Source organism: Brachyistius frenatus, unplaced genomic scaffold (assembly GCF_029030835.1).
Source record: "Brachyistius frenatus isolate BFR_SWC_R1_liver_20210118 unplaced genomic scaffold, ASM2903083v1 Contig_72, whole genome shotgun sequence".
In the NCBI taxonomy this organism is placed as follows: domain Eukaryota; kingdom Metazoa; phylum Chordata; class Actinopteri; family Embiotocidae; genus Brachyistius; species Brachyistius frenatus.
Genome location: NW_027210671.1, coordinates 506,313 through 532,781, shown reverse-complemented (window position 1 = coordinate 532,781; position 26,469 = coordinate 506,313). Strand labels below are relative to the sequence as shown.

General features: G+C 42.4%; 2 protein-coding genes across 6 annotated transcripts; one reads left to right on the top strand and one right to left on the bottom strand.

Moving 5' to 3' along the window:
• The first annotated feature begins 3,984 nt into the window (after positions 1 to 3,984).
• LOC138626248 (secretory carrier-associated membrane protein 1-like) lies at positions 3,985 to 11,211 on the top strand. Of its 2 annotated transcripts, XM_069707759.1 has the most exons (9): positions 3,986 to 4,202; positions 5,231 to 5,311; positions 5,518 to 5,628; positions 7,280 to 7,391; positions 8,090 to 8,218; positions 8,520 to 8,679; positions 8,885 to 8,986; positions 9,091 to 9,208; positions 10,633 to 11,211. In XM_069707759.1, the coding sequence occupies exons 1-9, from the start codon at positions 4,146 to 4,148 to the stop codon at positions 10,792 to 10,794; spliced, it is 1,032 nt and encodes a 343-aa protein (XP_069563860.1). In that variant the 5' UTR covers positions 3,986 to 4,145; the 3' UTR covers positions 10,795 to 11,211. The 2 variants fall into 2 exon arrangements, with proteins under 2 accessions (XP_069563861.1, XP_069563860.1); XM_069707760.1 differs by lacking the exon at positions 5,231 to 5,311 and having other exon boundaries at positions 3,985 to 4,202.
• A 2,597-nt stretch (positions 11,212 to 13,808) lies between these two features.
• Positions 13,809 to 26,205, bottom strand: LOC138626247 (LHFPL tetraspan subfamily member 2a protein-like). Of its 4 annotated transcripts, none has more exons than XM_069707756.1 (4): positions 26,009 to 26,205; positions 17,791 to 18,003; positions 17,269 to 17,688; positions 13,809 to 15,599 (listed from the first exon to the last, which is right to left on the bottom strand). In XM_069707756.1, exons 3-4 carry the CDS (start codon positions 17,678 to 17,680, stop codon positions 15,343 to 15,345), a joined length of 669 nt encoding a protein of 222 aa, XP_069563857.1. In that variant the 5' UTR covers positions 17,681 to 17,688; positions 17,791 to 18,003; positions 26,009 to 26,205; the 3' UTR covers positions 13,809 to 15,342. The 4 variants fall into 4 exon arrangements, with proteins under 4 accessions (XP_069563857.1, XP_069563858.1, XP_069563855.1 ...); XM_069707757.1 differs by having other exon boundaries at positions 17,269 to 17,630; XM_069707754.1 differs by having other exon boundaries at positions 17,269 to 18,003.
• Between the last annotated feature and the right edge of the window lie 264 nt (positions 26,206 to 26,469).

The following is a 26,469-nucleotide window of genomic DNA, read 5'->3' as shown; positions in this document are numbered from 1 at the left end:
CAGTGAGAGCAAGCTAAAAGGCACTTTCAATCAGCCACTCTGGGTCTGTCTGTCAATCTGGGAACAACAACAATCTAGCCTACTTGGAGTGGTCTAGTCAACATCCATTCCCCAATAAATTCAATCAGTGATGCTTTGTGTGTGTGTGTGTGTGTGTGTGTGTGTGTGTGTGTGTGTGTGTGTGTGTGTGTGTGTGTGTGTGTGTGTGTGTGTGTGTGTGTGTGTGTGTGTGTGTGTGTGTGTGTGTGTGTGTGTGTGTGTGTGTGTGTATCTAAGTGTTTATGAGAGAGGCAGACAGAAAGACAGCGACCGTTTCTGACAGGGTTGTTTCAACTACAAAACAATCATTTCAAAAGTGACACCTGCATGTATAGAAGAACTTGAACATTCAAGAAAAAATATATAGACAGATCCAAGTTGGGAAATGCAGGAAATATAGAAGTGAATACATTTTACTCTCAGCGTGATCCTATTCCTCATTCAAAGTGACAATAGGAGTCTCTAGTTCACCAGATCATCTTAGAAAGCCAAGCAGCAGAGTTAACAGGCCTGAGCTAATGACATTGATGTGGAGGGCTGCACGCTGGAGTGATTGTCTGACTGTCTGAGACCCAAAAGCAGCACTAGCAGGCTCATCATGGACCCGCACTCTCATTATTTGGCCACAAATGGAAATGCAAATCGCTCGCTTTGCTGCGGACGCCTCAAATTTATTAAACTAAAAGGTTTAATTTCCATTTTTCTCTGCATCAGCTTTATTTATAAATGTCGTGCCCTATGAAGACCCTGTTATTTTCTCCCTCTCCTGCAGGCTCTTAACAAATCTGCTCATTAATATGGAAATGGAGAATCAATCGCTTTTTCCGGCAACAGAGGACTGTTTCCCTCTGCGGTGTGTAATGTGTTCTGACTGGTGATCAGCACAAACAAACTCACATGCATACAAACACCGTATATAAAGCTATATCCTGCCCCATATCTATATACACTATATCCACATCCATATATTTAAATAAGAATAATACATTCTGCATTGTATTCTACTATTTGGTCAAAACATCACTTCAGCAGTGAATCCTCCAGCCCATTCAGACACTGTAGACTGTTGCCAGCATAGCACCAGATGTTGCACCATTAATAACCCATAATATCAAGTCCTGCTTACCCAACCTTTCAGAGCCCTAAAATAACACTCATAGACCTTAATGAGATCTAATTATGCACGAGGTTCTTATTCAGGGCAATATGATGATAATTGCATCTGTGGCTTTTTACACTTGGTCGTCATATTGGCCAATAAATGGCTTCTCCCTCTGTCTGTCTGTCTGTCTGTCTGTCTGTCTGTCTGCCTGTCTGCTTGTCTCTCTCTGCTACCCGTCTCTTTTTCCTGTCTCTCTACAGTCAACAGCAGGGAGTGAACTATCACACCTATCCACTCCGGTCCGCGACCTAATGAACATTTCTAAATGGCCATGACCAGCTGGTTAAGAGACTAATGTAGCAGCTATTAGCCAAAGCGGTTGTTTCCACACAGTCATCTGTGGAAAGTGGCATTAGAGGGGCAAGAGAGAGTGCACAAGGACAGACAGATCCCCGGCTTCACCACACTATTCCTCTCCATACACACATATACATTACATACATATAGGCGTGCACACACTGCACGGCATGTTTATCTTTCACATTCCGCAGCAAACAAACCATGTGACGTATTTTCAACCCACAGTGCATTAGAGCTTATAAGGGCCTCAAGGTGTGTGAGTGTAGGTGTGTGTGTCTTATTAGGAAAATTCAGTTTCACTCAAGGTCTCAGCACTGTGGTTGCAGACCACTGGCCATTGATTATTCATATAGTCTGTGATTGGGTCCATTAATACAAGATTAGGGAAGGAACCGATGCTCATTTTGTGTGTGTGTGTGTGTGTTTGTTTGTTTGTTTGTTTGTCTGTGTGTGTGTGTGTGTGTGTGTGTGTGTGTGTGTGTGTGTGTGTGTGGTTTGGAGTTGAATTGTAATTAATTCTCAGCCTGTGTTTATCTAGAATCTATCAATGCAAAACATTATATAGGTACAGTATATAAGGCAGAGGAGGTGTTTGTTTACTTATTACCAAAGTGCATTTATTAGATTTTTAAGGTATTATTTTTAGCTCCTATAAAACCAAAGCATTGTGGTGCCTTAGTTTCAAAATGAGCAACAGAATTCAAACGATGAAAGGGAATATTTTAACCTCCATCATTTACCACATACTGTAAGATTTCAACCTAATAGCATTTGTTCTTCAATTGAAACTTAATCTGGGTAAATGGTGCTTAAATGTTTAAATCACATTTACAGGCTGTCAACTGATCTGATGTTCTTCACATGGTCACCCTTCGTTTGAATGAAAATAAATTGACGGCAAATGAGAAAAGATTCTGCAAAACCGGCTGGAGGAGACCTATTGGATCATAGCGCCCCCAAGCGGGCATTTTTGGTAAATAAAACCACACGCCACAGGAGCTCTCAGGGGGTCTGACACTTCTTATATGGACAAGTGAGACAAAATGATTTCCAGTAAATTGTCTGTGATTGCTCCAGAGAAAGAGGTCACTGTTACATATCATGAAATAGGCAGTCTGGGTTTGCCTCTCCACTTCTTTCACAGGCAAAACCGACCAAATGAGCAGCAGACACTTCCATACATCATCATCCTCATCATCATTATCATCATTAACATAATCATCATAATCATCAAGTAGAGGAGATTGCTGTGGTATTTGACCTATGGGAGCTCAAATATTACAGAGTGTGCACAGTTTACTAAATGACATCAAAATTATACCTGGAAAAATGTTTCCTTCTTTCTTTTGATTTTAGTCAACCTTGGAGCCGAGGTGTGCGAAGTTTGTCTGCCTTTTAGTTCCAGTTGTGCTTTAGGTTGGTAAAGTTTTAATTTGCAAATTTTCAGTAAATTTAATTAAAATTTCAATTTTCTTTAAGGGTTGTCTGAGAAAAAAATTCTGAAAGTAAGTAAGCAACTACAATTTCAGGTTGAAGTCTTTGTTTAGTTTATGGAAATAAAATAAAAAGGAAAATGATTTAATTCACTGCCTTACTGTATACGTACAGGTATGCAATGTGTGATATTAAACCAATAAAAGAAAAAAATATGCATTCACAATGTTACTTAAAAAGAACAAAAGACACATTTGGAGCAAAATGCTCTTTAAATATAAAAAGATAACAGTTGGCCTTATATTTTGGATTATTGATAATGGTTATCCAATCACAAATATAATTATGTAAGCAATAATCTTTCAGCTTGTCAAGAGTTTTAATTACTTAAAAACACCAAAGGCACAGAGTAGATATCTAAAGCATCGCATCATAGAAAGTTCATTGTATATTTTCTATCTAAACTCTTTCAATATAATGGAGTGAAAAGCACAATATTTCACTGTGAAACGGAGGCGAGCGCAAGCAGCATAGCAAGCACAAATACCTGAAACATGTAGTCATGTACTTTAGTAACTGTACCTCACAATAACTGCTGTACTGTATATTCTGCAATAAGGGCCTGTTTATTTTTATGATATATTTAACTACAACCTACACAAACATACTAACGTGAAAATAATGTGAGGTGCAGGTAGAAGTATTTCAAGATAAGAGTACCGGTTTATTATTGGTGAAAAATAATGAACACAAAGCAGGAGATTAAGGGTACATCAACGTTTCCACTCCCCGCCCGGACATATGTTCACGTCTGTAATGAAAACGATGAGTGAATGAGCGAAAGCAGCGTGTCCATGTGTGTCCAAACGTAAAGATCAGTGTTCAAAGAGAGCAGAGGTCTCTCATCCTAGTGCCCTGCAGCAGCATGTTCAGATGTACCGTACCTGTCCAGACGTCATATACCTGACGTCATACCTGTCCAGACGTCACGCCGTCCCGGGTGCCGAAACACCAGTCGCCAGTAGAGGGCGCCGTGTCATCACGCATCCTCTCCTCCTCCTGCCATCTTTTGTGTGCTACTGGCCAACCTGCCGAGCGGGAGGTCTCCATCAGCAGGAGGCGGAGAAGACTGCTGGCAGCCGAGAGAAGCAGAGGACTGAACCTTCCCGGGGGGGAGAGCTCCTACACACAGGAAACTGTTATTTGCGCGATGTCCGATTTCGACAGCAACCCGTTCGCAGACCCGGATTTCAGCAACCCCTTCCAGGTAGCCCACTTGGCTCGTCAAGCCCGACGAGCCGGCGAGGCCACTCGTTACGGTAGCATCCCTGCTAGCTGTGTTAGCTCATAGCTCGGCAGCTTTTGGAATACGGCTGATGGCGTCGATCACATTATTCACGTCGTCGATCACATTTAATGCGCCTCTCACTTTTGGTGAAGGAAGCTCAGGGGCGCATCGCGAGGTTTATGGCGACGAGCGAGCCACAAAGACACGTGATGTCGACGTGAGCTGGCTGGGTTAGCGCTAGCCGCGCTCACCGTCAGTAAACATCAGCTGCTCGTTTCGGTCCAACAAGCCTCCCGGCTGCTTCATCGGTTTGGTCCACCGTGGGCCTTCATTAGTCACCAACTAATGTCGCTGGTCTGCAGGTTCGGAAGATTTAAAGGGTCTTGTCCGAGTGGCACACGTGTAGCGTTCATTTAATACACAACACGATTAAACGTGGCAAACATTTCCGAAACTTACCGACGCAGAGCGTTTCAGGTAGATGAAATTGTGTTTGTGTGGGGTTTTTTTTTATTTTATTATTATAGGTCAAATAATGACAACAAGCTATTCAAAACCCTGCAGACCGCTTGAAAGGTGATTTAAAAGCTGAGGCCCCGCCCCTTTACCTGCAGGTGTGCTCATTGTGGGTGGGGCTTATTTTGGAGTGGCACCCTGCACACCGTTGGCTCCTTATGGCACGTGCTTGGGCTCCCGTAGACTGTCCAGTCATGCAAAGCCTGTTATTTGTGGCCCTTTCCCCCAATTCTCTCTGCTCCTAGTCCCAGTTCGTAGACTTCACATATAAAGTCGTCATGTCAAAAAAGTCGCATGTAAATCTTGTTCTTTGCCCCCACCCGGTGCAGGTGTGAGCACATTGATTATACCTGTCAGCACATGGGAATCAATAGACCCACTGAATGTGTGTGTTAACTGTAGGTCAACAGTAAAATATAAGGTTTTTATTATGCGGTTGTAGTTTTCACCCCTCTCCCCTGAATTCTTGTATGGACCTCTCTGCCCTGTAGGATCCTTCGGTGACCCAGGTGACACAGTCTGCCCCTCCTGGTGGTCTGGAGGAGTATAACCCCTTCACAGACGCCAGAACGGTCAGCTGAACTAGCATCTCTTATCGATGGCTATTGTGCATGCATGTGTTTGTGTGCTTTGGGGTCAGTGACCTCATTTTATCCACTCTCAGTCACAGAGGATTTCACTGACAAAATATGAATGTGGCCTAATTACAGTTTTGATTCAGAGTCTGTCCTCTCCGTTGCACAAATATGAACATAGAAAAATCTGTGCTGGTTTACAGGCGGCTCCTGGGAATGCCCCCAAATCTGCTCCTGCACCTTCCCAGAACACGCAGCCGGCCATCATGAAGCCCACAGAAGAGCCGCCAGCTTACTCACAGCAGCAGACTCAGGTAACACACAGAAACATGCTCACGTACACTGAATCACATCTACTGGTCCTTCTACTTGTATTTGTCTAGTTTAGGTTCACTACATATGTTCTTAAGATTTGAAGTTCAGACTGTAAGTATTTGGACAGTCTGTTCGGCCTTTGTGCATCAGCATATTCAGTTTTAAATCAAATAATAGATACAACTTACAAGTCACAGCTTTCATTCGAGAAGGTTTAATTCAATATAGATGTAGACCTCGTAACACAGTGCCCAAGTTGCCAGCGTTGCCAGAGCAAGAAATGGGACACTTGGCTGCTTTCTTGGGCAGCTGCTTGTCATTTCAATGTTTATGTGAGGTTGTCCATCGATATGTGGAGTGAAGAGGAGACCATGACAAACATCGGAGTGAGGCTCAAAAACAAGCAGAATCTATGAGAAAGATATCAAACGTAGTTGGTTTTGCCAAAACCAGCAGCTGGTTTGGGTCTGGTCTTTTCTGGAAGAAAAATAGAAATGGAAAGCCTGATGGACCAAGGAGCGCAAACCTTGTAAATGAGCAGAAAATCATTTGCATGGTGAAGAAAAACCCCTCTGTGTTTGAACAGCAAGTTGAGAATGCTTTCCGGGGGTGTAGGCGTTCAAGATGTGAACGTCTGCCAAGACTCAAAAACCGAAAGGCCGGAATGCAGTTGGCAAAAACAGAAAAAGAAGTTGGGTCTTGAAAGTTTCATCAGTTTGGTGGATTGATGAAACAAAGTTCATCAAAATGATGGAAAGAGGAAAGTGTGACGGACACACTGACATTCATCAATGATTTTATTGATGACAGAAAAAACAATAAATGTTACACAAGAGCGTTCTCTCTGCTCAGACTCAGACAAAACTCCTCTCATCATTCAGCGGGATGACGATCCCCAAAGCCACAGCGTACAGCCAAAGCAACCCAAAAGCGTTTTCGGGTGAAGAGGTGGACTGTCGCCTGATCTTAATCAGAGTGAGACGTAGTCCATGAGTTGAACTCCAGAGCATCACCAGGCGAGACACAGATATAAAGTATCTGCTGATGGTTTGACATCACTTCAGGAAGTGATTTAAATAATAAATATGATGGATTTGTTTCACTTAAAATCCGTCTTATTACTGTTGGAACCCTAAACTTTGTGTTAAAATGGATACAAATTAAATGTGCTGAAGTGCAAAAAAAAACCGTGTTAACTGTCCAAATACTTGTGGTCTAGACTGTAGATTCACAACATCATCACACAATAGAGACTCTTTGTTTGCTTCTGGTTTACGTTTCCTCTTGTCCTTCATATATTCACCTGTTCTCTGATGGCCCAACAGCGGCGTAATGAGGTACTGTCTTTAATCTGATGTTTCTTCAACCCCTTCATGTCACCGTCTTGAATAGTGTGGATCCATTTAAAGCTCTTTTCCCACCTGTAGCTGTCAACCTACAGTATGCACCACTGTAGAGATAGTTCAGTAATAACTGATAAAGACAAGTGATGGCTGCTCCAATTGTAACCCCCTTTTTTTTTTTTTCCCCCCTCCTCAAACTAACACACCCATGCTTATCCGAGTGGAAAAATACCACCATTACTCACCTTATTGTATATAATAACACCTGTCAGGTGAATTTTAAGAGCACTTTCTTTGTCTGCCTCAGGACCAAGCGCGTGCTCAGGCTGAGCTGTTGAGAAGGCAGGAGGAGCTGGAGAAGAAAGCAGCAGAGCTCGATCGTCGGGAGAGAGAGTTACAGTCCCACGGAGCCGCCGGAGGTCAGTGGTCCAGCGCTTAGCCACTTTCGCCGCTCACATACTTCATTAACCTCAGAGTCTGAATGGCCGTTTGCAATCAAAGCCCAATTCTTGACAGGAAAGTTGACGTGTTACTGTGGTGACAGCATAATGTGGCTTAACATTTTACTTGTGAAGAACATTTTAAACCTCTGTGAAACAAAAGCTGTTCCAGTTTAAAATTGTCATTTAGCCAAGTACGGATCAGATGACCAAAAGTGGATTCTTTGGTAGATGACTTGTGTGAACAGTGAAGACTTCAGTCAAGGTTTAAAGCTGCTGCTCTGTGCTGGGATTTAGATTATCGGACGGTATCCAGAAACTGAATGGAAGAGGTATGCAAGCATCAGTTTTAAAACAAAAGTAGAGTCAGTTCTTAATTAGTCATCACAATATTGATGCCATTTTCAAAGCTGTAAAGACCGTTTGCACTAAAAAAAAAAAAAAAAATTAAAATGCACTTGTGCCTTATTCACAAATTTGTGATTTTAGGGTATATATAGTAATCGCATTGTTTGGGATTGAGCCCAAAAAGCTAAACCACAGGATATTAACCTTTTTTTGATAGGAAGCGTAATGCACTTTATTCACTTGCTTGATATTGGTATAATACATTAGATGTGAAATGGGTGAAAACTCTGATACTAATCATCCGAACCCTGTTTCCTCTGTCCATTCAGGCCGTAAGAACAACTGGCCTCCGCTGCCGGAGAAGTTCCCTGTTGGTCCATGTTTCTACCACGATATCGCAGTGGACATTCCTGTAGAGTTTCAGAAGACCGTCAAAATTATGTACAACCTTTGGATGTGTAAGTGGATCACGTGGCACCAAACAAAGGCAGCACTGCCTCCTGTACCAGTGAATATTATCACGGTCACGCTCCCCAGTAATATGGGCTTACGATATGAACTCATACAGCTTATTGTATCTCAAGTGAAGCATGAAAACATATCTCACTTCAGAATTACCTATATTTGTTATCCAACATACTTGTCCTTTCATTTATCAAAAGGACATCAGAGATTTGATTTATTTTGCTGAGCATTAATTTAGGTTGACTGTGTTCTTGTCCTTGAGTAACATTGGGGTTTGTTGTTTTTGTCTGTCAGTCCATGCAGGCACACTCTTTGTGAACATGTTCGGCTGCCTGGCCTGGTTCTGTGTGGACACGTCTCGCGGTGTAGATTTTGGCCTGGCCATGCTCTGGTTTCTGCTGTTTACCCCCTGTTCTTTCGTCTGCTGGTACAGACCGCTTTACGGGGCTTTCAGGTAAGCAGAAACGTGGGAAATGAAAACGCCTTTTGTCTAGCAGTAGAAAGAAGCAGAAACTCGTAACTTTCAATGTGCTGTTTTTTCTCAGGGTTTTGAAGCTCATTCGTTATCATGTCATGTTCTGAACCTGCACTTATTATTAATTCTAAAGAATATTTTCCTCTCTGGAAAAATGAATGACAGTTATTTTTCCTCACTACAGGAGCGACAGCTCATTCCGCTTCTTCGTCTTCTTCTTCGTCTACATCTGTCAGTTCGGAGTTCACGTTCTTCAAACCATTGGCATCACTGACTGGGGAATATGGTGAGTATTTTTTGTGCTTTTTACTTATTCTGTCCCTCTGTGAGTGTGTGGCACTGAGGCTCAATCACGTTGTTGTTGTTGTTGTTGTTTTGTGTTTTGACCAGCGGTTGGATCGCAGCTCTTACTGGTCTGAACACCAGCATCCCAGTGGGCATCATCATGTTGCTGATCGCAGCTCTGTTCACCGCACTGTCCGTGGGCTCGCTCATCATGTTTAAAAAGGTAAGAAAGTCAGCGCTTGTTTTCTAAGTTTGATATACTCAATGACACGCTGTAATTGGTTGAATATTGGAGAGTGGACAGATGTATTAAGGGCAAGGTGTTAGGAATAAGCAGGGCAACACGTGAGATGGATCAGTGAACGACGCAATGCGTTGCTAAAGGCCTTGAGGTAGGTTTGAACAAATTGACAGACCGAAAGACAGCAGGGAGGAGAGAAATCAAATAAGATGCAGATTTGTACCTACTAAAATCCAGATTGTGTGTGCAGCCAGTTTAAAGTCTGCTGTGACAGTAATACATTTAAAGTCAGTCCAGCCAGAAGGAACCAAATCCCATGTGATACAACAACATGCAATACACTATAATGCATAATTATGCATGTTTTCACTGTAAGATTGTACAAGAGAAGGATGGTGTTAACACTTTAATATCATGTTTGGTAGTAAATTAGGAAGTCAGGTCCTGCCCTTTGTCATTTTTAAAAATAAAGAAAATTGATAAACATTGACTATTACATACAATATGTTTGAGAAATAAATAAACTTCATTATCCTACACACAGTTTTAATTGTAATATGCAGCCACTTAACACAAAAATGACAAACAGTGAAATGGACGACAATGACTGCAAGTTAACAAGGTGACTTTCATGCTGTGTCATGACGTTTTTCAAAACAAAATTAAATGACTTTGACGTTCAGGATGAGCTACACTGCTGCACATGAATGCTGCCTGTGACTTCACTGAAACTGACTCAGTCTGCTACTCAAAGCAATTCGGTTTTCTCTTTGATTTGGGGTCAGAGACGCTTGATGTGTGTGACGACTGACAGGTAAAGAGGGAAGCAATTCTACAGAGAGGAACTAAATTATGGAGAAAAGATGAGAGAGAAAGAGGCTGAGCTCAAAAGATGACGCAAAGGCGATTCACCGATGATTAAAAAAAGAAAGTTCTCCAAAACGCTGCAGTCTGCTTATTTAGATCTGTGATTCCTTCAAACATGTAGCCATTCATTTAACAGCAGTAGTCTAACACATGGGTTAGAATCAGTGTAACACCAGCAGCCTCTCTAAGACACTGGGAAGTGAACAGGATGACACATCAAAGGAAATCCAAAGGGTTTTGCATGCAGCTGATTTGCCAAATTTGAGCTCTGGTGCTGACTCACATCTTGCAGGTTCAAAACAAATACAGTTTTGGTCTGCATTGTTCATATGTGCACCTGAAAGTTTTCCTGTTATCTCTCTTGTGCAAAGGAGAAAACTGCTTTTCTCCTAAACACTGTGCTTTTTATATTTAACAACTTAAACAGAACTTTAAACATCGTTACTCTGTTTTAACAACCCACATAAAATCCTAATTCAAGCCAAGACGTCCCAAAAATGTCAAGGTCATGACTAACTTCTCTTCTCCACTCTTTCCAGGTGCACGCACTGTACCGTACCACCGGTGCCAGTTTTGAGAAGGCTCAGCAAGAGTTTGCCACCGGCGTCATGTCCAACAAGACGGTTCAGACAGCGGCTGCCAACGCTGCAGCTAATGCTGCAACCAACGCTGCTCGCGGGGCCTTCAAAGCTCAACCATAAACTGAGACACATACGTGGTACACATGCTCACACATAAAAGCATACACACACACTGACAAGACGGAGATACACAACTCTGGCCCTCTCCGATCAAAGACACGTGGCCAGAGTTATGCATCTTTACTTCAAATAATATTTAAAGTCTCCTACATGCTCCCTCTCTGCTTTTCAGTCAGGTGACTGTCTGCTCACGTCCCTCAAAACATCCACTGAGTGACTCAAGGTGCGAGTGTGGGATTTCATCTCGCGCACTCCCACGCTCCTTCGCTTTCCTCGTTCCTCTGTCCCCGCGAGGTGATCCCAGGTCAGGCAGAGGTCGCAGTTCTAGCATACCTTATTTTTGTCATGGTGACGGCCTCCAAATAGCTTCCTGCGTGATCGATCCGGTGTCGAGTCGTGATAAGTGATAATCTGATCGTGGTGGTTTTCTTGGCCACATACTGCAGGTACAGTGGATGTTGGAATGGCTGGGCCACTGCGAACATGTGCTTCACTTGAAGAAAATTAAGGCTCTGATTTAATTAATTTTTTTGATAGTCCTGTGCTTGGTCATTGAGCTCTGAAAGGTAAATTGTACCTCGTCCTATATCTCAGCTTTTATTGAGACAAAGACCGTTCTCATATGAATAGGAATACATTCTTATTTAAGGACCGGCCCCCGGCGACAACCTGTAAGTTCTTCCTGCTCGGTGTGCTACTTCTGATTGGGCTGGTTCACCATCTCTAGATTCGACAGCGTGATAGCGAACATGCATGTTTAGCACACTGAAGGTCGCAGTTTCTTTGGCAAAGTCATTCAGTCAACTGCCTTTTTTTTTTCAGGCTGCAAGGGGCAGCTGGTTTTGAGGGAAAGTCTGCTGTCGACTGATTTTCCCTCTCATGTCCCAGTGGCTGTTTGACCAATGATGAAGGTTAAACTCAACTTTCATGGCCTGGTGCACTAAAGAAGAGGAGGTGGGGGGGGGGGGGGTAAGAACTATCATTTTCCTTTCTGTATGTATGACATAACACACTACTACAGTATGTGGCTCTCCCTCAGTTGCTTCTGTAGCTCTTCCATACTCGGTTAACACCTAACGCTGCTATGAATGTGAGAGCGCCTCGCCTCGTGGAATCCTGCCATCGTGTTTCCTATCGTAAAGAGATGCGTCGGGAGAAGTGAGAAGAACTGACCTACCTTTTCACACAGAAGATGATCTGAACAGTGATAAAGCGGCGATTTCTCGCGAGATTAACCTGGATACATAAGATAGTAAAAACACTGATACTGTGTATATGTTCATCACATAGACTAACAGTCCGTTTGCATTCATCGTTCTCCGTCAGTTGTGGATTTCTGGCATCAAACTTTTTATAGTTAAAAGGATCATGAGAATTTGGACTTGATGCACATTCAGTTATATCACTATGATACATTAATTTATATACAGTTATACCAGTGATATTCAGCACCAAGTTGTACAGACTACTATCACTAAAAGTGAAGTATGGATGTGGGTTACATTTTCTCGTTGTGCTTTAGCACCTCTCATAGTGGTGGTGATTGTCCGAAGATGTGCATAATAAATGACTGATGATGGGTACTGCTGTTATTACAAATGTCTAGACTGAACAGTCGAGTCGATGAAATCCTCCTGCGAGCGTTACGGAGCTGAGGGTCGATGATTTGTCGCGACATAACAAGCCTGCATCTCGGCAGTATTCTTTTTGTTCGGAGATCTTTTCTTCATTGCACATTTCTCGTTTTTACGTTAGTGCAAAAGACAGAAATGTTTTTATTTATGTTATAATTTAAATTTGTATTTCTTGTTTGATTTTACATTTGTTTTGTTTGTGTGGTTTTGTTTTAACACGATCATGGCGTCAGCTAGATTTGAAAGAAAGAGTGTTCAGTGACTTTGCAACTTGAGCCTGCAAGAAGCTCGCTTGTTGTCTGTGGATGTGTATGAACGGTATGAAAGGAAAAAAAAAAAATCTCCCTGAAGTGTTATTCTATGTCCTGAAAAGCTGTGAGAAATCTACCAAATGTCCATATAGATTTGTTTTCAAATCTTGGTTTGTGATGTGTTCCCTTTCCATGTTTTATTTTGAAGGTATTACACAACCTGTCTTTGCTGCATACATGATTCCCATGTATCTATAGTTTTTAAAAAGTTGCTATATGAAGCCATGCCACAGTGGGTCATTTCTTGATGTATTTGGCCAGCTGGTCTGCAGTACAGAACAAATGTGTTTTGAAGTTTGCCGACACACAGCTGTGTTTTTGACCTGTGACCCTGTTCTTTCACTGAATCAGAGAAGAAACTCATCCAAAAAAAAGGGACACTTGTATATTTTGTAAAGTTGAAAATTTGATCCCCATTATCAATCACATGTAAAAAGAAAAAAAAATAATGCACTCTTGTCTGGCCTTTGTCGCATGTGAAATAGTTTGAGTTTTGTATATTTATGGTATTAACATGAAATAAAATTTGAAAGAAATATTTTGTGGATTTACTGACAGACAATAATTTTACAATTACTCTAGTTTTATCTCTCTTTTTGTGTAAATTATTCTCAAATTAATTATAGAAATGAGGCAACGAATCAAGCCCTTTTAAATCACACCAGAAATTTGCAGAGGCTTTGTAAGCCAGAGCTTGTAGTCTTTTTGGTTTGTTTAAAATGTCAACTCATGACACCTTGTCACAGTTTGCAAGGGGTCATGCTCAAACGCTCTCATTTATTTTTTTTTACTTAAGAGGTTCTGAGAAGTAAACGTACCTGTATTTAATTTTTTTTTTAAAGAAAACATTTGAAAGTAAAAAACACTTTTTAACATTTGCAGAAAAAAAATATGTTTTTCTTTCTAATCTTGTTAATCATCTAAAATGTATGTTAAAACACAGTTTTAACAGCCTAAACTAGTGTTCTGTGTTCCACCTTCTTCCTCTAGGTGTCAGTGTTTCCACAGGAAGTTTGGAAGATTTAACACATTTCTCTCTCTCTCACACACACACACACTTCTACGAAAGAAGGCCTGGTTTATTTCAGTACAACTATCCGTCTTCACACATATCAACCTCTCATACATATAGCATCATACAATGCACCACAGATGCTGGCACTCTTTTGTTAATGTAACAAAAATAGCAGACAGTCAGGATATTAATTTAAGCATAGGCAGACTAGAAATGCTTTTTGATGCAAATCCATGACATGATTTCACCTTCAATCTCTTAGTCTACTCACTCACAGCAAACAACACTATAGCGGAATTATTGCACGTCTCATCTACAATGAGTAAAAGCACAGCATCACATGAATCGTAACATTTACAGTGACGTACGGAGCACGGATGAAAGGTAGAAGGAAAACATAAATGTATAAAATATGCAGAGATGGGAAATGAATAAAAGGACCAAGTGCAAAACACATATCCGGTGTTTGTAGGAATGGGAATACTACAAAAGTAACAAACCAAGAAGGAGGCAAAACACACCGAGGTGGCAACAGTAATGATCCACTGGAAGTTTCTGCATTCATCTCACAAAGGCTCAATAGAAAATTGCTTGACTTTCTACCCACATTTTGTTTTTAAGTCCTGGACTTTGTTGTAAAGCCAGATCTTGTTCTCTGCTTGTCTTTGGGAGTTTCATGATAAACTGTGGTGCAGCCTGCGTTATCTCACTGTGAGCAAACATCCCCTCATGAAAGTCCACACGGTGAAACATCTGGTGAGTCTCTGTGTTTTTTTCTGCACACACGGCGTCACTTACTAAAGCTGCGATGGACCCACAAACAATCTGCTTCACAGGAGGAACTCCCTTTGAAGTGAGCAGTCCCTTAAGTGGCACATCTGAAGTAAGCGAAAGAGTCTTACGGTCCTGCTGTGCCACACATTCAGAGCATTTACAAACCTTAACACTTAATCTTGTCTTTCTCTCACACACGCTCACACACACCCAACATATGTAAGCTGTTGTGTGTTTTAGTGGACAAATCTGCTGGTGGTCCGTAGTTTTGTTGAGGTTGGCAGGCGAAACGTGTGAATGAACATAATGACGTTTCAGACCTGCACACTCTAACTGGCAGTGTTTAACCTGTACATGATTAACACTAACACTATCCACTACCAGTCTCTGTAACTAATCTCCTGCTACTCTAGTACAGTGGTTTGTTTAAAGCAAAAATTAGTACAAAAATAGAGTATCTTGTTATAAAAAATTTTTTTTTTTTTTTTTTAAAACATACGTACATACATGTACGGTTAAAGTTCCTTTGTCTGCTGCACCAGAGGTTTTTTTTTTGGCAGTTTGAACTGAATTTGTAGAAGAAGAAGCATTTTTTTTTTTTTTGGTCTTGGTATCATCAGATAGGCTTGTGCAGGATTCATGAGTTAACATCATGCCTAACGATTTAAGCTAGCCGTTACCAAGGCTTCTATCATCTCTACAATCAGCTGATTTTATCCCGGCCATCATGAGGAAGAGAAATGTCTACCCTCCCTCTGCTGAGATGCACAGGTGTCTACATCAGAGGGGGATTTCTTGCAGTTTTCCTGAAGGCTCAAAGCAGGCAGATCAGACTTTTCCCCTCCTCGATCTCCTCCTGAACCTTGTCGCTGGACGTAGCGATCTCAGCCTGCGCAGACAAAACGGCGCACAGGAAGGTTGCCAGCGTTCCTCCTATCGCCGCGTAGAACGCCCAGCCGAGCGAGCACAGAGACGGCCTGAAGGGCGAGGCCTCAGGGCCGCAGTAGCCCATCACCTTTTCTGAACCCCAACCGGCGGGGTACAGCATGAGGCCCACCATCAGCAACAGGCCTGGAGGGAGAGCAGACGACGAGAAGAAGGGTTCAAGTCACGTAAATATCAGGGCTGAAAGCACGAATAAATCACAGCGCAAGTGGGAACATGACTCAGCTCGGCTAAAGATAACAACTACTTTTCAGCCGACACGTATTTGATTTGTAATGGCTAAAAGGACCTCATTCAACCCCCCCCCCGTGCCCCTGTCCCACCTCCCACCACACACACACACACACTGTGATGTCGTCTAGTGATCAACAACCTATTGAACAGACCTGTCCAGCCAAACACACCTGTGGGAACCCATTGTTGGGATATTCACACAGTGAAGTGCGATGCAGCTACACTACCTCATGTTGCCAACTGGTAAAGTCAAGATGTTGCAACGTGTAAACTCAACAGCAACAATCAAATACCCCCGGGGCCATGGCAGGATTATAAATCGTGCAGTAACATGCTTACATAGTCTTGTTCGCAAAGCAGAGTGTCACAGATGCCATATTGTTGGCATTTTTTATTTCGTCCATTTTTATAGAGCATCATTAGCTTCTTATCTTCTAGGTTCTCTCCTGCTATTGCTGAGCTCAGTCACGGGAACAAACAGTTCAGAGAGCAGAGGTCTTCAACGGGGGGTCCGCGACCCCTAGGGGGTCCGCAGAGGTACTGCAGGGGGTCCGTGAAATTTTTGGTTGATTAGACAATTTATTTATTTTGTTTTCCACATTTTTTTTTTTACACAAATTTAAATCTCTTTAAATACACATTAACATGCATCCAACATATTGTAGTGAATAGATAAATGGAGGCAGCAGATGTTATCTTTCAGTCAGAAATGCGCACATTCAGCGACACACAAGAGCTCTCTCAAGCTGGACACCGGTTCACTCACAGAGTGAGACTAGCCTGGACATGTCCCTCCAAGCCTCCTGCACTCCTCCAGTTTAATATAAAACACAATTTTATACAATATATATAGTAGGGGGTCCCTGCTCCATCTCTCTATCAGTTTGGGGGTCCTTGGCCTGAAAACATTGAAGACCCCTGGTTTAGAGCACGTGAGCTTTCTTTCCTTCCTCTCTTCGCTGCTGGGAACGAGTGAAGAAGAAGCAGGGCATGGGCATGTACTTACTGTGTTTGGAGTGTTTTTAAAAAAAGGCAAAATCATCATATGTAATGTGTGTAAAATATACTGTATTTACATATTTCATGATCACTATTTTTTTTTTTTTGGCTCAAAGTTCAGTGTTTTCTGAAGTAGATCGACTCATTTGAGGAGTCAACGTCGATCTTCATCGTGTTTGTCTGTGTTCTGTTCACGTAAAAAAAAAATTGTTTAGTTTGGTCAGATTTTGTCAAAAATAAAACAATAAAATCTTGGACTTATTTCAATCATCATACATATTAGAAAATAAGACTTAAAGAGCTAAAAAAAAAAAAACGTAATAGTGCACTTTTTGAAATAAAGTTATACGAGTAAATTGTATACAGTACTATGTTTGGGGACCTTTGCTACACATCATCTGACTCTCTTTTTTTGTTTCCTGTATTAAATGTACATGACTAAATAAAGGAAAATGCTGCAAAGAATTCTAAAATAAATATTGCAAATTGGAGGTACACTGACCTCCACAGGACTCGTTTTCCTGTGTCAAACATGTATGAAACAGTCATGCAGATGTCTCACCTGCGATCGCCTGCAGTAGCCCACAGATGTTGAATATGCTCTTCTTCAGAATGCTCTGAAAACACAGGCTGAAGATGGATATACAGGCCACACAGCCGAGCACTAATGTCCCCGCTGCCAGAAACAACATGGCAGCCTGCCAGAAGCCACTGGCCACTTCTCCGAACGTCCCGGCATAGGGCCCGCAGCTCACCCCGACCCCCCGGCTCCCGACACGAAGGCAGCGGCTGTAGAGGCCGAGAGACGGCCGGTACTCCCCGGAGTCCACTCCTGCCCCGCTCACGTTGGAGTCCGATCGAGGGAATCCCAGCAGCCAATCAGGGCTCATGAAGGCGATGAGCTCGGCAAAGGCAACTACAATACTGAGTAGGGTCCAGAGCATGGAGCGGCATGTTACAATAACATGACACATGGCAGAAGCTGTGAGAAGGTCACAACCAATGATAAAAAAATAATAAATTAAATAGCACTTTAAAGTTCTAGATGAGAGAGCTGCTGTGGAGTTTGAATTACTTTTCTTACAAAGAGAAAGTTTGTGTCGGTCCCCTGTTCAGATCCAGATGGGCTGCTGATCTTATCCTTTCAGAGCAGATGTTGTCCCTCCTCTCACCTCTATTTCATCTTTGCTTTCCCCTCTTCCTCTTTATAGCAAGGTCTGGCTGAGGTCATCCCAAGCAGTTACAGCACTCTGAAGCAGCTTCCTTTAGCCATGGTGCTGCCCGAACAGCAAACCTACTGGAACAGAGACACACACATTTGTATACATTTGTAAAAAAAAAGATCAGTAAATAGTTTCCAATTCAGAATGAATCATCAAGCTCCCTTTTTGGCCCACAGGATGTCCAATTTGTACTTTTGTCATCACACAGACCCGTCCTCACCAAAGACCTTCCCACGGAGAGCTACTTCAGATTCACTATTTGCCAGCTGTTAGTGTACTATGAGCAACACTTCCAGATGTCTGTTGGAACAGTCACAATGACTCACACTGGAGTTTTTACTGTCGTAATTTCACTCAGGATTAATAGAACTTTGTGTGCTTGATTTTATCTGCAAAATGACACAAGCCTCGTGTGTGTGTTTTGCCAGCAGGCAGCTGTTAATGCAGGTCAGTGTAGAGCTCTGTTGCGGCATGCCACATTTGACAGTAACACAGAATAACATGCCTGATCCTCCTCACTGCTGTGGCAAGCATACACAACGCATCTGCATAATCAGGGCAGTTCACTATTGAAATTCCTATTTTAATAAACGCAATAAAAACAAAAGAGAGTGGTTATTGGGTTTTTAAAGCATTTTTTAAAGCTAATTTCTTTGTACAAATAACTCGTAAGCTATAACAGATGAATTTCAATTGTGTGTGTGTGAGAGAGAGAGAAAGAGAGAGCGAGAGAGAGTCAGTCAGTGTTCAAGTGTATATAGGTCCCAATCAAAGTGATTGTGATACTGTTGCTATGTTATGATTTAGTTGCTGTGACCACACTGGCCTCGACGCAGCCGTGGTCTCACGGGAGCAAGGAGGTTTCTTAGAAGTCCTCTGATGTCATGATCCAGCATTATGATACACACTCACAAATATGTGGGCTCTGGTTTAAGCACTGCCTGCCTGTCTTTTCTGTGCTGGTGGGTCTCACTGGTGGAGTCAGGAGAAGGTTAGGAGATTATTTTGTTTTTCTTTGCTCCAACAAATCAACAGAAAGTGACACATTCATCACAATGACATCATTTTTAGTCAACACTGATGTTTCCATAGCTTTTGATCAGTTAAAATCTGTAAAAGCTCAGGTTGAATGATTGTTTCTCCAACTTTGACATTCATGAACTCAAGATCAAACCTACGGAGACTTGAAAGGCTAAACAAATCAAAGATGTGAGCAGATGTTTATCATCCAGGTTAAATTCATTTATTTATTTAATGTTTACGTGTAGCCTATAAAAACAAGTATGTAGCATAAACCAATGCCTCACACCACAGCATTTATAGCTTTTAAATGTAATTCTCCATTTCTTTCAACAAAATTTCTTTCACCTCCTTTATACTGAGGCAAAAATCTCAAAGAAAATCTGGGAAAATAAAACCAAAATGTTTTTGCATGGCTTGACACCACTGGAAGTGAAAAAGTAGGCTTCTTCACTCTGTACCAGTTATGAACTATAAATCAATAAATCAGCCTTTAGTAGAGTCATAACGTTCACATAAAAGGGAGGGGGCGACTTGTCTAACTGATACAAGTGGACTGTTCTGTCATGCTCTCGCTCTAATTCTTTCTGAAAGTGCGACTTTGTTGGTGATGAGAAGTTGAGCACAAAAACATTCATTAAGAGCTACAAGTCACTCCGATGGCCCGAGGGGAATAATTGTGCCTTCTACATAACACCCCACCAGCCTTGAGTTAAGATGGTAAATCATTCCACCACATCTGCAGGGAATGAACTGACGCTGTATATTGTCTGATATGATCTGAGTCATTTCAAGGCAAAACACTTCAGATATTTCCCAGACCACAAAATAAAGTGAATTATCTCTCGCAGCTATAAATGCTGACTGATTCATCTGAAGTTGGGGTCAACTGGAAACCACCAGAACTAGGTCACAGCAACGAAGGCACAGGCATGGCGACATCTGAGGAGCAGGTAGGAGATTTAAAACACTTAAGATGCGGGTGTGATTGAGGATTCAGTCGTGTGTACAGCAGTGTTTTGAGATAATGATTTTTTTTTTTCGGTGTGCAGGGTTGTTTGTGTGCAGGTTTGATGTCTATCTGCAACGTTCCCTGTGAAGTTCATTTTATTCTTTCTGCTCAGCTTGAGTAGAATTTCAGGGGCACGTCTCCACTTAAAATTTCCTTTATTTATTTTCATTCTACAATTTTGTCTCCTAATTAGAGATTACACGAAACCTCCGCCAAAATACACTGTCCACATATAATTACCCAGAAAGATAAACAGGGAGGGAGGGTGCATTTCAATTACAACCGAGCTGAGTCGAGTTATAGCAACAGGATAAAGGAGCCGCAACGATGTCACCATTTATTATCAGCCAAAAAGGAAATGGCAGAAATAAACAGGAAGCAAACAGGAAGCATCCGTGTCTGAGTGGAGGCCTCTGAGACCCTGTCAATGCATTGTGAGGATAATCTTCCTTTAATCTTAACTGTTGCCCCTCACACGAGTTTCTGCAGAAAGGAATTAAAGGAATGCCTGAAGAAGCATTTGTGATTCGACTTCTACTGACTTGCGGCTGTAAGAAAAAGACACAGTACAATATAACCAGGTATTTGAAGTGTGTTTATGTGGTCGAGGACAGTTTGGGGAGTGCCCTGTTCTATTACAGTCCTTGAGTTTATTCCTGGCCTCCTCACACGCCACGTCTCTCCTTATTGTTATCACAGTTTCCATTCTGCAGCATTTACAATGGTTTCACACAACAGCACTCACTTAGCCCAACTGACCACACAGGCAGCGTTTTAACTCTATTTATAGCAACTATTACAGTACAGAAATGTAGCTTTTTAAATGGGTGTCTATCCTTAATGAATATATAATGAATATACAGCATGTAGTACATATTGTATGCATGTTTTTGCTTTCAACCACCCAGGCTTACGGAGCAGACTGTTAAGACTACAATGGCCACAAATTAGCAGCTCTGCCTCTTTAAACAGCAGAGATGGAGCCTAAGCATACTTTGTCGATGCGGCGACCAGGCACCTTGTGTGATTGCCCTCAGCTCTTACAGGAATCCATCATAGTGTCACTAAAAACTGCGATCAGAGGGAAATAAAAAGGTCATGTGACTTTTTCTGCTGGGTTTAAGAGCAGAGTAATTTGAGGAAATATGGAGTCGGCTTTTATCCGCTTTTTTGTAAATGATATTGATATTTAAGGTGAGAATTTACAGCTGCTAACAGAAAATATTGCAGATTCCAGGAGCTACAATAATCCACATCACATCAACACCTGGTAAATCAATCTGCATTTCCATGTGTTTGTGGTTGCAAGCATATCCATACTAAACACTGTGTGTTTGGGTGTGTGCGTGCGTGCTGCCGTGTCTTTCAATGGGCAGAAAGGTCACTACATCCTGAAGCTGATGAATACTTTCCGCTTGTTTGCCGCTTGTTGAACAGACTTCTGGGAAAAGTGCTTGAACAGCACTTCCTCAGCAAGGTCAAGTTTTTCTGTGTTTTTATGCGAGTGCTGAGGGAGGAGTATTTTACACTTCATGGCACATGAGACTCTGAATTATGACTTATTCATAACCCAGCGATCAAGGCGCTGAAGGTGAGAGGTCTCTGCCTCCCAGTTGCTTTGGATAGATATGTATCGTCGAACTGTCAGATCTTTGTTACTGCAGCTCTCAGTGTGCCTGTGGAGTCACTGTCTTAGATATTTATCATCACCAACACTGATAGATCATGGAGTCTCGGGCTTCTTTCATGCATCCTCAACAGTGCTGAGTTTGACTGATGTTACCGTAGATACGTTGCAAGATGAAAGCTGGTCAACAGTAATGTGGCTCTACATCTGATCTGGAGCCGCTTTATCCCACACTGCTGGCCTGTCCTGACACAAACCAAGCCTGCCACACAGGATTATATGCATGCACTGAGGGCCAAAAGCCAATTTACACACAGTTTTCCAATCCTTCATTCAGCAGGCCAACATGAACAGTCTCCTAGCTGCTACGAGACAAACTTTCTCTCGTGGAATTTACAAAAAATACTGTCTGCGCTCCGACAGCTAGCCATGTGGACTGCAGCTTTGGCATGAAACCCATTGGGGAGCAGCTTGTATGCCCAATAAAAATTTCTGCTAATGAACCGAAACATCAGCTTGAGTCAAAGCCCCAGACAACGCAGCAGTTACGAGGCATATGTGGGTCAGTCAGTCAGGCCGTTAGTTAGGGGCGGCCGCTGAGGAGTAAGTCTGGAGTAATTGGTCTGAGATATCAGCAACAGTGCTGGTAGCATGCCATGGTGCTGAGGTAATGAGTGCTGGTCACTGCAGTCTAATCTGAAGGGTGAAAGTGAATGAGGACTGAAGGTGGGTGGTGGAGAGATCTAAAGCGCAGCTGACCCAGATTGCTCTATAAAGAGGAGATTGAACAGAGTAACAAACAAAGTTAAAGTTTGCAAGAGATAATTACTTTCATGTACATCAATCAAACATGTTTTTGTTTATCTTGTAATGAGCCTGTTTGGGAAAGAATATTCCAACCCACGCAGATCAGACCACCCTCCTCCTGTTGATCTGGTCTGAGAGGATCCCATTAGCTAATTTCTTAATCGTTAACTAATAAATCCTGAACTAGAAACCTCAAACCAGGGCAACGTGTTCCCTAAGCTACTGCTCCGGTCTGGTCATGCATCTGGACCAGCCAGGAGGAAGGCCCTCAGACCAAAACCACATAAAAGGCTGTTTCTTCAGGGCTACACAGCTACTCAAACAAGATGTGGACAGTGGGTGAATCATGAGCCACCAATGAGGGTCAAATTTCCTTCAGGAAATTTTATTTTTTTAAATCCAAGGGATATGAAACTAGTATGTCACCAGTCAGAGTGGGGCAGGACCAAACGCATCCCTCATTCATAAAAGAATGCAAGCAGCTGAGCGTGAGGTGAGGTGAGGTGAGGTGAGGGAGAGTGAAGCAGTTCAGCTTGAATAATGAAAAGACACCACCCAAACATTGGTATAGTACTGCACCCTCAAATCTAAATGTCCTGATCAATTTCCCGTCATTTCTTATAGAAAGGCTTCCTTCTCTGCATTTCAACAAGACTCTGTACACACCCACATCAGCCAGAGCAGACACACTCATGCTGACTGGTAAACTCTCATCAGTTCTCTTTTTTTCTTATCAACTCAACACGACAACAGCACGCTGTCTTTGCCTCCAGCAGTCTGAAAAGTAGATTTAGGAACACGTGAAACCCAAAGCGAGTCTACCATCAGGTGTGGAGCAACAATAAAGCCCTTCAAACAAAGAAAAAAAGAGATGAAAGAACTTGCACACAGCACTAATGATTTCTACATTATTGCTCCCTGTGATTGCCACACCTAAACCTATAGCTTCAGGGTGGCAAACATCCACCTGCTTCCACATAGTGCTTCATATCAAATACAAGGACAAAGGAGAGATAGTCAGTCATATGAAACACCAAAGAGAGTAAGCACAAAGATGAATTAGGTTTCTTTGGTTTACATGAAACTTTCTCAATTGTCCCAGATCTTAGGAAACAAGAGCTGCTCTCTTCAAGAACTCTGTCTTGCTAACCATAACCATGTGAGCCGCTGTTTTTGTTGCCCTCCATAAACAGCGATTGAAAGAGCTGCAAGGGGAGAAAATGTTTCCCATGGATCGGCATTCACCACAACTTGTGTGTCATAAACTTCAGCCAGTGAGTGATGGCCGCCATCAAATGCATGTTTAGTACTCCAAGAGCTAGTTAGATTTATTTTACAGACCCCGATTAAAACGCTCTAAAACAACCTGAGCTGTGAGAAGCCGTTCAACACGGTTCTCCCAGGCTGCACACGTAGAGTGAAGAAATGCTAGCACTTCTAACTTTCATATACAACCAGAGGGCCCGAGGTTTCAATGACATTGAGAGGGCCAAAAAAATCTAAACAACGAGTCAACAGTGAGATGCCATCCAGCAGCTCGCCAAAACAATAGAGCCCACTTGAGTGACGCACAAACACAAAAACAGATACACGCACAAACTGTGAAAGGTGCCCGCCTGTGCTCACTCAACCAGAGTGTAACCGCATCAAAACGCATGACTTCCCCACAGACGAGTATCAGCTAGGCTTGCTTCTATGTGTTTATGTGTTTATGTGTTTATGTGTTTCTGTGTCGGTGTGTGGGTACCAAGAAAATTAAATAAATAAACTGAATAAAATCAGTCCTCCTCATCTGGTGAGATTCAACTCAACAAAGGCTGCACAAAGACACGCCAACACTCACTCACCCCCTCACTCACTCTTTAGCTCTCAAAGACATGCCACCGTTGGCCTGGAATGCACTCCTTCATTCTCACAGACAGGTCGCTGTGGCCCCTAACCTATTCAATCTGTGCAACACCCCGGCCCCTCGCTCCCCGTGCTGACTCTGCTTTGGCCCCACAGTTTTCTGACGCACAAAGCCCCTCAGTGACCCTCACATTTCACTTGCACAAAGACAGGCATGACACAGCCTCACTCTCCTCCTTCTTCACTGCTGCTCTTCAGTTTGTTGCTGAAAAGATGATGGATTCACACAAAAACGTTTTTCTACACTGTCCCGTTTACAGGGAAATAGCTTATGAGTGGTTTTGCATGTTAACTTCATAAGGAGTTGTTTAGGCTCTACATGACTTCATATATTGGGTTTAGATGGATTTAAATGTTGACCTCCTGCAGAAACTTGCTTGTAAACTGTAAAATGTGAACAGGAACGAAATCATCTCACTGCTGTCCCCAATCTGATGTGACAGTCGGTTGCCAATGATCACCTAATTAACAAGGTACACTGGCACTAAATCACACAAAAAAAACACTTACACTATTGTCTTCAAGGGGCAAGTCACCGATTTAGCATTAGATCAGTTTACTAGCTGACTTCACAGGATAAAACTTCGACTCTCTTCCCAGACTCACCACTCTCAAACTCACAGGATGAAATCAATCACATAAGAGGCTGTTGTCAGGAGCAGCCAGTGTCGCTGCTGTCTGGTATAAATCTCAACAGATCAACTTAACATATGGCCACCAGATAGTTTGTGTATTCACCAAGAAGCATGTTTTTACACTAAGGAAATAAAACTCCCCTCACTTTCGCCATCACACTGCTCCATCCAATGACAGGTAGCATATTTGCGCTTGTCAAAACTCATCCTGGGAGAAGGAGGCAGGTTAGGGCCATCACGATAAAGTAAACCCCAGCATAACTATCTCATAAAACAATCCCTGGAATTTCAGACACACGTATAAATGGGCATTAGAGATGGTTTTAAGGGAAGATTAGAAGTACTTTCTGGTAGTGAGCGGTGATTCACTCCTCTCATAATTTTTCCTGAAGTTTGTCCTCGAACTCAGCTTGAATAAACACTGCAGATGTCCCTGGTTTTGTTTAGTTTATAATGTAGTACCACTTCCCCTCTCGGCACAGTGTGCATCAAGCAGAGCTCCATGGGTGGCTCTAGCAGAGATGGACCTCCTCCCATGCACTTCAAGGACATTGGGGGGTTTGTGGTGGAGGGAGAAGGGGAGCGTGTGGGGCTGCTGGGTGGACATGTGTGAAGGACGGATGAAGAAGTAAAAAACATTAAAAAAAAAAAAAAAAAAAAATGTGGTAATTGGTGGAGGTGATTTCTGCAGTGATGACCAACTGCTACCAAATGTTGTATCTGAACACAGAGCGGTGCAGAGCAGCTGCAACTGCAGATAGCTCCCTTGAGATTTCAATAAACACTGCTCCTACAAAAAAAAAAAAAAACTACCAACAGCCAAAATATTCCGCTGGCATTATCTCTATGAATGAAGACTCAATGAAGCATGCAAACGTAACAGCTGCCAATAAACACTGCTGGGCAATTAAAAGTTTGAAGGGTTTGACAGTGAGCGGAGCATGAGGCTCAGCAGGATTTCTTGCATTGTGTGTGTGTGCAGCTGTAAATCAATCCAAGAACAACTGTTTCATTAATGACACTCGGCAGCAAGAAAAATACGTTTCCTTATGGGATTGTCTTGTACTTACGTGTCGCCAAAGTGTGGAGACTTTGCAGGCGCAACAGAAGTTTTGAAACGCTGCTGTCTTTCCCGGGGGCACCCCAGCTTTCCAAACCGCTTCATTCACTGAGTCCTCCTTTCTTCAGGACGTTATTCTTTTCCTTTCTCCTTTCCACAAAGCCATCCCACCACCATCTGACGTCGTCCTTTCTCCTCAAAGGCTCCCCTCTCTTTCTCTCTCTCTCTCTCTCTCTCTCTCCTCCCTCCTCCCTCCCCCTTCTCCCATCCCCCACCTCGTTTGTCAGAGAAAAGAAAGAAAAGTTGCAGAGAAGATGAGGAAGATGATGACTGCACTTCCTGGATTCTCTTCCCGTAAACTCCTGTAATGAACGCGCGATTTAGTCACGCTTTCTTTTCAGACTTTTCTTGTGTAATGCAGTTCAGACTTTATCGCGCTTTCTTTTGTGCAGCATTAATGGGTAACCAGTT